Genomic DNA, 13,955 nt, shown 5'->3' on the forward strand with positions numbered 1-13,955 from the left:
ATCTGACCGTAAATAATTAACCAATCATCTTCAAGGAGAAATTATTTTTAAAGCCGCACAGAATTCTTTGCGCGCCTAGTAGAGCTTGTCCTGACCTTCGGCATGTAGTCCATTGACACATCGATAGCGCTGTGAGGATAAACATGGCAGTTTTCAGTCGGAAGGCTTTTTTTCTCATCATGCTTTGGTTGTGAGTGGAGTTATAACTTTACTACCGAGTATTCTTAAAGATTTTTAAACTAAGAAAAGTTCAGTACACGTTTATCTAGACCAACAAAGTCAGTGAGTTGGCTTGTGGGCCTTCTGCATGGGCACATGACATGTTCTCTCCCGCAAGAGGTGGTTGAACCTTCTTTCCATTGATCCATACATTTTGAGGGCGTATTCAGCTTTGCTGGTTGAAGGAAGTGTGTGCAGAAGACGGAAGGAAGCTATCTGTGCTGCTCGAACTAAAGATGGATCTTGTACAATCGGATATCTTTCCTACGGATTCTCATTGGTGTCGTCGCAGAGATCTTAAACAATGGCAATTCCCCCATCAGTTACGGGACTTTGTTCAACATTTCTCGCAGCTTCGTTGTTCCAGGCTCTACTTCCACGGGCCAACAATAGTTTTATTCTATGAGGTTTTTTGTGTCCTACTACTTGTAAAGTTCGCTCCACCCATTTTCCGCCGCTTGCTGTCTAGAAAGACGGTTTTTCTTCTTAAAATCGTGCGCTCGAAAAGTGCAGGTAATCATGGCGCGTTTAGGGGACAAATCTTAAAACTTTCAAGGTCTTGTTTTCACTCCTAACAGGGATAAATTACTGCTTTGGGCTTTAAAATAGTAAGGAAAAATACAAATCAATGCTTAGGTGGCCTCAGTATGGAAGATCAAGTGGTACAGAGTCCGTAGGACTTTCTGGTGAAGAAGGTTTTCTTCCTACAACCACCGCGAAAACATGAAGATCAGAGCGCTTTCAGATCGCAGATTTAAAGCAGCTTTTCGGACTTAAGAAACAAAAATGGTGATGTACATTATTACTTCGAAGTTGAATTCAACTTTTGGAACGACTGGTAAAGCCACAGGCGTTAAAATGTTTGGAAAAGCGGTCGGCACGAAAAACTCAAGCTGTAGCGTTAGCGTAAAGAATAATTTGAACATGTGGTCATGCAGCGAAGCACGTGTGCAAAATTTTGAACAATTTTTTGCTTTTAAATAGGTTTCTTCGCCTCAGCTTGAATGAAAATCTATTGTTATTGACCTTTCTTACGCATTTCTTTCATTTGGTTCCCTCTATTTGGGAATTTTAGGTTTTAAAAGTGAACAGTAACTTGCACGCTGGATTTCTGCATATGTATGGCGACCTCCAGGCGCTTTGTTTATTTTGTTTATTCGCTTCGTTCAAATATTTCCGCGTCTTATTAAGCTACCACAGAACCGCTGGGAAAAGAATCAAAATGGCCACTAATTTAACACAGTTGAAATACGACTGATCTCAAAATAATTCGCTTGTTTTTGTCGTCTTTGTGATTTACGACTTTCATCTTTCTTTCGCAGCGCCGTCATATTTCGTCGCGCGGCGAAGAAATTTCTCGATTTGTTGTTTTCAGATTGATTTTACAAGAGTTCTTCGCTTTTATTTTTCATTGTTTTCTCAAATGTTAGCCGTTACAAGAATGAAATTCAGTTGTATTTGGTTTCGTTTTTTTGTCCTCCAAAGTCAATAATTAACTCATTTACGCAAAGTCAATTTTCTTTGCTTCTGTGGGACATTTTGTCGTGCGGTAAAGAAATAATATAATTTCTTGTTTTCTCACCAGTTTTGTACATCAGGTTGAGTTCTTTTTGTTACCATTTTTTAATATTTCGACCCATCATTTATTGAACTTTAAATAAACGATGTCTTGAAACCTGATCTGTACGGGTCAGCAAATGATCCCAGGACCGCAAATGATCCCCAAATTGGACCGCAAATGATCCCGGACCGGAAATGATCCCCATATCGGACCGCAAATGATCCCGATCAAAAAATAAGGAATGGCATGGATTTATATCAGAGGAAGGTGAGAACATGTACAAAAACAATGAACTAAAAAACATATTTTACCATTTTACAAAAAAATATTCCACAGTTGCTGTTTTGTTCTTCGAAGGGTACAGATCGTTTTCGCTGTCACGCAATAAAAAAAAATAATAATAAATCGAAAACCAGCCAATGGAAAAAGCTAAGAAATTGTAATGTACGCTATAGAGGATAACTAAATAAGGCACTTCTCCAAGTTTTAAGCCTGTGCGTTTCCCCAAACTTCAGATATTCGTCGTAAATGTTTCCCAGAAATTTACACTGCCCAGTAAGAAAACGCCATGTTGGTGTACATCTGCGGTACACCAATATGGCGACCGGAATATAGTTTAAAATCTGGAACTTATTTTGGCTTTCTAGGCGACTGATTATCAGTGCTAAACAAACAAGCAATAACATAAGCCCTTTTTCTAATGCTCTAACTTCTAAAAAGGCTCAAAATCATGAGATAAGTATATATTTTTCAACAAACTCGATCGTAGCCTTGCGTCACGCAACCTCCATAACCCTGAAATTCAAAATGCTGTGGTTTCCAAACGAAGCACGCTAATTGTAAACAGATATAGGTATACCGCCTCTTATGCCTGATGAGGATAAAAACAAGTCACGTGAAGACGATCTATTGAATTAGAAGTCTTAGAAAAATACATGCTTGTAAACATTCTCGAAATTCCGGTGGCGATAGTATCAAACATCTATCAAACAGCTAATTGTCAAACGAAGTGCAAGCCTTGGCCTTGCGTGGTCATGCAGCTGAAGTTCATAATTATAGCTTGGAATTTTGGCTTCTTAGAATTCTCAAGTAGTCATTTCCGAGGAATTAAAGCCAAAATACGACCAAGGAAAAATTACAAAACAAATTTGTTCAAATTTCCAGTGCTACACACTGGGACCACTACCCGGGCACCACTAGGTGTTTTACAGAGTAATGAAGCGTTGTAGCCGGCGTTGTAGGCTTGTAGGTCTACTCAGGTGCAGCGTCTTCATTAATAGTTGCTTCATGGTTAGATTTTAGTTTAAAACTTTAGACGAGTGGCGTTAATGGCTGATAAAATGTGATTTAACTATAACACCGAATTATCAATGTTTAAAACAAAGGAGGATATGTAGCGTATGTTGCATTGATCATAATTTTACTGAGAATTGCAAAGAAATGCAAGCCAAGTCGTGTTTTGATGATTGAGTGGTGATATTCATAACATCGTAGTTAGCGACAAAATTTAGTCGAAAGTATGAAAAAAAGCAAGTTGTAAGCCATTATATTTATAAGATGGCTTTAATGAAAACATCGGTATTCACGTACGCCAATTCCCTATTGACACCATCCCACCATCCATGCCATTCCTTATTTTTTGATCGGGATCATTTGCGGTCCAATATGGGGATCATTTCCGGTCCGGGATCATTTGCGGTCCAATTTGGGGATCATTTGCGGTCCGGGATCATTTGCGGTCCTGGGATCATTTGCGGTCCTGGGATCATTTGCGGAATACTTGCAAAAAACGCCAGGGAATCAGGGGTGTGGGTTAGTGCATGTTTGATTGTTTGAAGTTGTGTAAGCTGTTCATAAACTGCCCCTGTGCATTTTTGGACAGTGTCATAGTCATCATTTCCCAACCAAAGAGCAACTGTTACACTGTGCTCAGTAAATTATAAGGCTCGATGATTTTCACTCTGACACTTTTCTCCCCTGTGAAATGGCGTGACCATTTCAGCCATGGGAAACCATCATGATGCTGTTGGTTGGTGTTGTAACTGCACTCTGTGTACACCTGACCGACTTAGAAATAGTGTAATGTAATTCTCAATGTCAACATAGCCCACAACTACCTCTCCAAATTCATTAAAGGTCAGGCCAATCTTTTCTAGCAATTCTTGGCGTGTGCCATTCAGATTATTAAATTTTTTTCTTTACTGAGTTGGAGAGCGTTTGATCGAATGGTCGACCGAACTAGTGCTGTGGCCGACATACGATAATAATAAAATGAATGACGAAATAAAAGCAAACCAGAGATCGATGGAATACAGTACCTTTAATACTATATAGAAAGTACACTATTAAAAGCAAATTGAAGTAAAACACCAAGTGAGTTTCAAGCTTACAATGCGATGCGGCCAGCGCTGCATGTTGTGCGATTAAAGTACTCAAATCGCTTCCATCCAAGTGTAGAAAAGATTCACCGTCGAAAGAGACTTCCCAACTGTCCAAATCAACACTTCTCACAGCACAATTCCGAGTTCCAAGCGCGGTATAAGACAAGACAAAATAATTCTGAAAAGCATCAACACACTGGCAGTGACCGCCATCATTCAAATGCAAACTCACGACTACGGGCGGGCTGCCTTATGGGATACGGCAATAAAATTTTCTCTCCGGTCTCGCGCAATGACGTCACCAGATCACCTGGAAGGGCCTGATTACATGGCCAATTTCAGCCCGGCTTCTGAAACAAATTCTCATGAAATCAAATTGGCGATTACATGAAGAAGGATTCAGCCCGGGCTGAAAAGTCTGAAAAAATCCCATGTAATCGAAACGGAATTTCAGCCCGGGCTGAAAAGCAGGAAATAAGATGGCTGCAGCTACGAAGTAGAAGCGATCTCAGTGGAATAAAGGCGATAAAATAAAGAATCTCTCTAATTTCAAAGCTCAGATGGAATATAAGAACATCGAGACAAGGTTAAACAGCACGAGGCTGTCAGGGAAGCCATGAACTCGCCAAGCTTGAGGACATATTTTCTTTCTATAAAAGTACGTCTTTCTGGCTGAGAGACAGGTTTCGTTTCAGTTCCATCATCATTGTAGGGTGTTACTATCCCCAAAAGATAAAAATTGAGCGCCAACAAAAGGTCAAACTACGAGAGAAGCAATGCGCCTATTTTCACGATTCGTGTTCTCGGCGCCATTTTGATTCTCTGGAGACTTTTCCCACACAATTTCATATTTGGCCCCGAGGCTAATATTTCAGCCCGGGCTGAAATTCGTTATGTAATCGCAACAAAATTTCAGCCCCCCTAGCTGGGCTGAAATTCGCCATGTAATCAGGCCCTAAAAATTCCGAGATTTCCGGTCTGAAATTGAATGGAACGGTAAAAATTCCGGGAAAAGTTTTCGAAAATTTAGGAATACGTTTTGAGTGCACCCTTTTTGATAGAATTTCCGGAATTATCGAAAATTTTGTGTTCCATTCGCAAGAGATGTCGGGTTTGCTACCCTCCAAAAGAATAGTAGTATTTGTTTTTCTGGCAAAATTGCGGGCCGCCCAGATGAATTGCCAGTTGGAATCCGCCCAGTGTGCATTATTGGTTGTGTCCTGGTGTACCGGTACACAGAGGGAATAACCATTGTACTCCTTTCTTTACGAACCTTTGTTTAGCTGTTGCTGACATTGTTGGCTCTTTTGTATCGATTCTTGTGAACCGGTACACGAGGACAGAACCGCATTATTTCTTGTGTCAATAACTGACACGTTTCCCTAGGTCATCCGGAAATGGTTTCCGAACTCCCCCCACATATACGCTGAAATAGTTACTTCGAAGTACCCTTTTACACGAGTTAATTTCCTCCGCATAAAGCAGGCAACTGCAGCCAGAGGTATTACGTCGTCGTTGCTATCGAGAATGGTACAACTTGTTGTTTCACAGTCATCCTGCTCTAAAGCCACGAAAATGTTCAAAAAGTCCGCCATTTTCAAACACAACAAAGTTTCACCCAGCATGCCTTGTGTGTGTTGCAGAGCACGTGACCTCAAATTCTGGGAAGTGGTCGGATGCGTTCCATTCGACGGGCGAAAATTCCGAAAATTTGAACCAGTGATTTTTGATGAATGGAAAGAGCCCCTAGCCGGCCGGAATCCTGCCAAAACGGGCGCTAAGACGGCTGCGCCGTACCAGAGAAATTTCCGTGCGTGCTTATGCGTACAGTTTTTTTGTATGGCGTGGCTCGATCATTCCACCCACTGAAGAAGGGTCAAGCCCGAAACGTTTAGTTTACAAGCAACTATTTTACACTTTTGAGAGCCTTTTGAGCCTCATATTTAATTTATTGCGTAGTGTCACGCGTCTTATGAGATGTTTGCTCATTCCTACTGACTTTTGAAGGATGTAGCTTGGCTAGAAGACGCTCAGTTAATTTTTCTAATTTTCCATACATTTGTCTGTAAATTTGGCTTTCTAGAAGCGTTTCGCGGGAAAACAATTTACAGACAAATGTACGGAAAATTATGAAAATTAACTGAGCGTCTTCTAGCCAAGCTATATCCTTCAAACTTGGTGAATAAAATCTTGATCAATCCTCCACCTAGTATTTTAACGTTGCGATTTCCAAATTGTATAAAATTAACTTTCTAAATGGAAAAAGTTATTTGCCATCGATTCCCATACGAACACTGTAATTCTGACCGCTTTGCGAACCCGTCAAGACGGCGTATAAACGGTAGGTGATAAAGGGAGCATAAATTATGAAATATTGAAAAGCGTAGGGACATCTTTTAAATCTGTCCTCAAAACATTCTTGTTAATTTTGTTTTTGATATATTATATGAGGGACTGTACCTAACTTCCATGTCACCTAATTTTCAAATTAACTACTTCATTTATTTTACTTATTACTGTTATAGGAAACGTTGTGTCGGTTGTAACTAATTTATTTTTTCTTGTATAGTAATGAAAGCGTATTGAGTTTTCTATTTGCGCCCAAAAATCTTAATTAGTATTATTATTAATCAGATCTCAAAACAAAAGTGGTCTGGAACCGAGAAGAGTTTGGACTTCGGGGTGGAGCCCCCCTTCCAACCCGGGACAAGACGTTGTTGCGATCTCCCAGGTGAAGTCGTTTTTTGCCGCTACTGGCCGTCTGGTTTCCCTTATCGCTCATCAATAGAAATGTCTTGAACTCTTTTGATGAGTAACACTGAACTTGGAGCTGGTGCACATCAACAAACCATACATTCTTGGTATTTCAAGAAACTTTTCGGAAGAATGTCCTACGAACCAGAAGAAAGCAAAACAATCACAATTTCTGTTTTTCCTCTTCGCAGGCTGCTGGCAAAGTCAAAGAAGGCTGGATTAATTGACTGAAATTTCGGCGAAGAAAATACAGCTTGTGATTAAACAAGATCAAATCTCCAGAAACTATTTGATGACAACAGCTCCACAAAAAAGCTGTATTCCCGTAATGTATTCATTAGCCAAGATAAAAACTGCGAAATGGTTGATATTTTCATTCATTTCAAGTTTGATTAAGCGAATTACCGGTAACGGCTATCACTAATTAATATCCTCTGCTTGCAGCAGTAAATTTTCCCTTACACAACCCGATTAAGCCTTAAGTTTAATTTCTAATTACAATCAAGAAATTCGCCGTTATAGGAGAGGTGAAGAAGACATATTCCGACCAGCCTTGTTTCGTTTTCCAATGTGTTTTTCAGAGCAGCTTGAGTGCTGTGATTCAGTCCCACGAACTCGTCCCCAGGGTCTCTACCTCATCTTCCCGCCCTCCCGGAGCGAGAGAGGCGGGAAGATAAGAGCTCCTGGGAACGAGGTTGCGTTATTGCATTACAGGATTACGTGTTACCATGTCAACAGAACAATTACAAGTACTGCTCAGGGGAGCTCAAACGCTTATGGTTGCTAAGCAATATCACAGGCGAGTCCACTGAAAGTTCGTTCTTGAGTTCTTCATTTTCCTTGATTTGTTGGATCAAAGAGAAGGCAACAATGAAACAGGCAATCTGGAAATGGCAAAAAACCGTTCAATTAGATCAGAATAGAAATCAAACCTCTTGTTGCCATTGTAATGTAAAGGAACGAGAGAAAAATCGCGACTCACGGTAAGAACAAGGTCGACCAGCAGAATGATTCCAACAGGAGGCACCTGGGTAAAAAAAAGTAAGACCATGGTAACTAAGTGAATGAATGGATGAATGGACGAACGAATGAAGGAACGAACGAATGCATGAATGAAGAAGTTTTTAACGGCTTTTTAATTATTGTTTATTTAAGAGGGAAACAAGTTTATTAATTGTGTAACTATTAGGTGTTACCAAAAGCCTCGTGGTGTTACCATTGCCATTACCATTACCATTGCCATTGCCATTGCCATTATCATCATCATCATCATTATTATTATTATTATTATTATTATAAATATAGATTGATTGGTTGAATGATTGAATGACTGAATGAATGAATGAATGAATGAATGAATGAATGAATGAATCATCGGTGATTGTGCAACAAATGAATGAATGAATAATGAAATAGTAAATGAATAACTAACACAGGAGAGTAGCATCCATAACTTATATTAATCTTATTCCATAGTTACAGATTGAAGGGATGCGGTAAATACATCCGTTACGCATGAATACCCGGAGAACAATGGAAAAGAAGGCTTACATTGTACCGTAGGAGAACTATGCACAAACTGAAAGATGCGCAATTTAGTTCAGTTCTTGTTTTCTTTCAGCATGCTGCAGGCGTTCTGTAAGTTGAGGGACAACCTGAAGGACCCCGATATGCAAAGGCTTAGAGAGAGGGAGGTTCCGTGATCCCCTCTACGTATATTAACCCACGCGGTCCGCATGCAACACGTTGCTTAATAAGTCCTAGGCTTGTCGGATTCCTGAAAAAGGCAAATAAGGTTTTTTCACTTACTTTTTCCCACACAATGAAAAAGAAGACTGCAACTGCGACAAGATGGGCAAACATCAACAATCGCCAAACAATCCAAGACCAGAGTATACAAGGCTTGAGCTGCAAGCGTTTTAAGGAGAAACGAACGAATGAATGCTATGTTGAAACTAAGCATGTCAGAACAATGTGAGTAACCTAATGTCGAGTACTTGAAGTATCTGGTGTCTTACAGCTAACATGCAATAAAAGGCTCAAATGGGTTGTGATTTCGCCTTCAAAATTCTGCCAATTCCACCAAAAAATTAGTATATAAAAAATAAGTTTTAGAAGAAAACCATGCAGTTTACAGCTCACCAAATAGCCTCCCTCAAACGGAAGCCTAAGATAAGCTCATTCTTGATGATGAAAATTAAGGAGGTCTCCACTGTTGAATTACTGTATTAAACACATAGAGCTATCAAAGTTAGTAAATGAGAGGGTCTTATAATTACCTGGCATGCTCCACAAACCAGGATCATTGTCATGACAATATCTGCAGCAAAGAATCCTATGCCAGCATATGAAACTTGAATAGTTTCTGAAAGAAAACACTTTTTTTCGTCTAAAATATAAATTAAACCGCTAAAGTACACGAATCTGGGCATAGCCCAAGCTTTATCTGCCCTTTAAAGACGCTAACGACATGATCATCGAGTCAGTTGATTTTAGCTATGAAGAAATTCTAACTGACGATTTCACAGGGGCAACTCAAAAAGGTACCTCGGCAACGTTAAGTCTGCATAAGAGCCAAGTGCCCGTCAGACCACACCCTATCTCGGTTTCTGTAGCATGAAGTTACTAGGAATATTTCTACTCCCCCCTGGATGGGATGCTAGTCCATCGCAGGGTTAGCCCCAGCCTTAAATTCTCTGGCACCAATTGGCACACCTGGGCGGAGAGGGGCATTGTGAGAGTTAAGTGTACCTTTACATTGGAGAAAGAGTGGCGTTTTGCCCTAAACGCTGAAATTATGCTAGGATTGGCAATGTACGCCCCTAAACGAGACTAGCCCCGTCTCCATCAAACAAGAGTTATATCCTTTATAGCTTCTACAACCCTTACCTTCTGTCAGATTACTTCGCACCAGAGAAACATCTTCAGCGTGAGCTGTTTCCAGTTCGTGTTGAACGACTTTGATGGCTTGAGCAAATGTCAAGATATTCACTGCAGCTAGAGCCTAAGAGACACGTTAGTGCGTTATCCAAATCGCCTCATTACACGACTAGGTAATGTAAAATTGGCTTATTCGTATAACGTTGTAGAGTGTTTTTCAATTAAATATTTCAAAGCCAAAACCAAACCAGTTACTCACCAATTAGACTACTCAGCCAATCTCAAACCGTTGTAAAATCAAGACAAAAACCAAAGTAATTGTCTGATTACTATCGACTCTCAATTGAAAAACCGCTCTCTCTCTAACTCGTTCTTATGACGTCATCAACACTGGTGAGAACGATTTTTGTTGGATTTGAGTCACTCATTAGAGTATTATAGTAACTTACTTTATCCACGTAATGACAGTAATCAAAGTTGGGAGACAAAACGTATTTAGAGATACACTTGATGAGCAGAATCATTAATAGTAAGTCTGTCTCTTTATAGTCGAATACAAACCGCACAATTCAGAGTTATACAGTTAAGGATCAAAAAGTGTATTGCAATTAATAATCTGTCATGTGCAAACAAGATTGTCGTGAAACAGGAACTCTGATTGAAGGTACAAAAACAGGATCGACTGTTGGTCTTATTCTATGACGAGTTCGTGATATATTATCGGCGAAGACAGGATCTTTGGTCCATGAGCTTTCAGAGACCGGAAGATCATATCGATTCGCAAAACAGTAATAAGCTAAGACGTTCTTTAAGTGTTCTTAAATTAGTTTTTAAGTTCTTCGAATTGAAAAAAAAGGTCTTAACTTACCATGGAAAACACAGCTACAAAATACGTTCCCATTTGCAAATCAAAGCAGAAAAATCTTCGTATAATACACATCCACGCCATCTTTTTTTAACTCTAAGGATTAAAATCAGTTTTCGTCTGGCTGTGAAACCAAAAAAGAAGTTTTCTGGAGTATTGGCTTTTCTCCTTAACTGAAAATCATTTCACAAAACACGAGAACAATACTCGTTTATATTGATTCCATGCAATGCTTAACCACGTTACAGAAACAATCTGAAAACTTCCATCCCTTAACTGATTGCAATGCAATCTCTCTAATATAATGGTAGCTCGGAGAATTTGGCGGTGATCAGGATGATAATGTCTTTTTGACGAATTTCTAAATTCCCACTACTTCTTTGTTTGGCAATGTATCGGTAAAGTAAGGATATAATATAACGGGTTTAGTCTATGAGTTGGATTACAGCCAGAACTGATTTGAAGGTAAATATTCAGGTGAAGGCAACATAATATCGCTCACGCAATTCAATTCACGAAAAATTAAGATCCGGGTAAGCTAACAAAAGTATTTCTCTCTTGCCAGTTGTTTTGTTGTTGGCCTCTATGCAAGCGTTGTTACAATCAGTAGTTGGTAGTTTTTATCTTTTAAACTAATTCTTATCTCATTTTTAAGCATATTGTAAAGTTTATAATTTTTTTTTCAATACTTAGCAGGGCCTCTATTGATAGCAGTATTATTTATAGAGCTCACAGAGTTACCCTGAGAAAACAAAGGTTTACTTTACTTTACTATTGGCTACCGTAAAATGCATGTTAAGGCCTATAATTGTCTGGCCTTCAAACGACTAAAGCCTGTAGCGATTTCACTAATGGTTAATGTGCCAGCAACAACAAAACGTGTCATTTTATTATAAGTTTCATTATGTGACTTATTTTAAGAGAAAGCCGGTAAATATTTTTTCTAGCTTTGGAATATAACGCAGGCCTACATTTACTGGATGTCTCAAAAATATCTTTAACAACTTTAATATGAGTATGTCATTAAGGTGAAATTATTCAGTAACAGATCTATTTCTTGGCCATGGAGTAGGTGAAAAGCCTGACTTGGCCGTTCGACATGGACCAGATGAAACAAACATGCTTCATTCCCCTTGTAACGCTCAATTTACTCTCATGTGATATAATTACAAGTTTTGGGTTTTTACAATATTATCTACATCTCAACCAACTGTCTACAGAAGCCCAACGTTAATTCTTTCCAGTCTCCCGGTCAAACAGGGCTTTAGTTTGCGTGATCAGTTTTAACCATGTTTCGAATAGCACCCTTTAAAACTCGTTATACAGCTGGAAATCCCTTAAAAGTCTTTGCGTGTTCCATTAAAAAGACAAGACCCGCCCTCCGTGTGTATATTTTTATTGTAGAGTCAGACGATACAATACTTTCAGGCACAATCAGGCACGCGAATTAGCGAAATTACTCGTCGTGCATTGCGTCAAAAGAGAGCGATAACCAACATAGCAGTTTTCCTAGCTTCTTTTCTACGCATTAAGCTAGACTAGAAGTTTCTTTACCGATTGACTATTTCGCTAGAAACATGCACATTTTCATGACCTTCCCTCTTTTCCCAGAATAATGTTATAGCTAGAGAAAAGAGGATACGACTTCATCGGTTAAAAAAACATGAAGTTTGTGATGCCTCTGGGAGTGCATTGCGAGGCAGTTATCACCATCATAGCATTTTTGATAGTTTCTTTTTCATTTGGTAAGTTCAGAATTAACGGTTCTTCCATTTCTCTCAGCATAACAGTGTTTGTCAAATAATTAGTCTCGCGAAAGAATGCTTCAGTGATTTTGTATTCAAGTTGGCAACACTTCGAAAATTAAGTTCTATCATTAATTGCCTTCTCACTCTGGCGAAGCCCGCTATGAAGAAATAACTGAATTGAATTTTGCGTCGTCAAAAATTTTTTTACAATAATTTAACTGCAAATGATCATTTTAATGCACAGGTTTCCTTTACCTTTTAAGGATGTTTATGGTTGCTGCACAAATGAATATCAATGCTAGAGATACACAACTAAATTAGGAAGCCTGAAAAGATACTTTGTACGTAGGAACGGACCAAAACGAACTATAGTTTCATTTCCTGCTTCGTAAAGAAGGGGAATACCGTAAATCATAGAATTAGCGCTCCCCTTCGAGTAAGCGCCCCTCTCATCGGCCAAAATTTGAAATAAGCGTCCCCTCCCCCTCGAATAAGCGCCCCTCTCACCTTCGCCCATTTTGTGGACGAGTATTGAGCCGACAAAGGATTTACGGTCTTGGTCGTGTAGTATTAGATTTGTGTATTGTTTCAGTTTGAGAACACGTTAAGTGAACACGTTGAACACGTTTAGTACTAACGATACCGCGTTTTTTAACTTAAGGATCAACCCTTGTTGTTGTTTACACGCAGATGATGTATACAAAAAAATGATCATGTCAGGCCACGATTTGGGAGAAATTAAATAAGCGCCCCCCTCGAATAAGCCTCCCCGGACGCCAGTTCGAAGATTTACAGTACTTCATTTTTTATACACTACTCTCTCTTTATTTCATTTTAAATTTATTAGAAGAACGTTCTTTCAATTCCATCGAGTTTTATTGACACCAACCTCGCTCAAAGTACTCCATGTTGCCACAAGAAAATGCGCGTATTTGTGATCGCAGGAATCGTTGTGTATGACCCCGCCTAACCATTCAAACACAATTTTAGAATTTGTATTACTTCTAAGTACGGAATCCCTTGTCAACCACGTCCTTGTACCGACATTAAGAAACAAATGTTAACCTATTGAGCGATAAATCTCTGGCGTGATATCCCGCATTACCTGAAAGACCTCAGTACATTTTCCTTTATGAAGGAAGTAAAACATTATTTACTGTCAGAACAAAACTTTAAGAAATTTGAATAGTAGTGCTACGTATCATTTATTACAACACTAACAAGAACTATTTTCCAGGTCTGGTTTTCTTTCCTTGTACTCTCCTTTTTATATAAAAATAACTTTAAATAACTAACTAACTAATAGGGGCTAACTTGAAAACCTTATAATAATTACTTTCTTTCTACCTTACTAATTAACTTTTAATGCACTAAATATCCTCCATGAAAAGTTTTTTCGGAGCAATAAAGATTATTGGTTATTGATATTGTTCAAAAATATGTCAAAAATAAAATGGAGAACAAGTGCTGAAAAGAAAACGCATTTAATTTGAAGTCCGCTGTAGTGTTCCTACCATCGAACAGGCCACACCCTTTCTGGTCCTCCC

At 39.0% G+C, this 13,955-nt stretch overlaps 1 protein-coding gene across 1 annotated transcript; it reads right to left on the minus strand.

Annotated features, from left to right (window-relative positions):
• Positions 1–6,555: 6,555 nt before the first annotated feature.
• On the minus strand, positions 6,556–10,858 carry LOC149114549 (uncharacterized). Its single transcript, XM_089287174.1, has 6 exons — positions 10,664–10,858; positions 9,805–9,919; positions 9,195–9,280; positions 8,725–8,823; positions 7,898–7,942; positions 6,556–7,799 (listed from the first exon to the last, which is right to left on the minus strand). Exons 1-6 carry the CDS (start codon positions 10,742–10,744, stop codon positions 7,659–7,661), a joined length of 567 nt encoding a protein of 188 aa, XP_089143300.1. The 5' UTR covers positions 10,745–10,858; the 3' UTR covers positions 6,556–7,658.
• Positions 10,859–13,955: the final 3,097 nt, after the last annotated feature.

Source organism: Orbicella faveolata, unplaced genomic scaffold, assembly GCF_042242905.1.
Source record: "Orbicella faveolata isolate gen_17 unplaced genomic scaffold, um_ofav_v1 contig_14, whole genome shotgun sequence".
Taxonomy (NCBI): Eukaryota; Metazoa; Cnidaria; class Anthozoa; order Scleractinia; family Merulinidae; genus Orbicella; species Orbicella faveolata.

Coding starts and splice junctions, on each gene's coding strand:
- LOC149114549 (XM_089287174.1), bottom strand. CDS start 10,744: ATGGCGTGGATGTGTATTATACGAAGATTTTTCTGCTTTGATTTGCAA. Junction 8,824..9,194: donor TGGTTTGTGGAGCATGCCAG/GTAATTATAAGA, acceptor AAACGCTTGCAG/CTCAAGCCTTGTATACTCTG. Junction 7,800..7,897: donor TGGTCGACCTTGTTCTTACC/GTGAGTCGCGAT, acceptor TGCCATTTCCAG/ATTGCCTGTTTCATTGTTGC.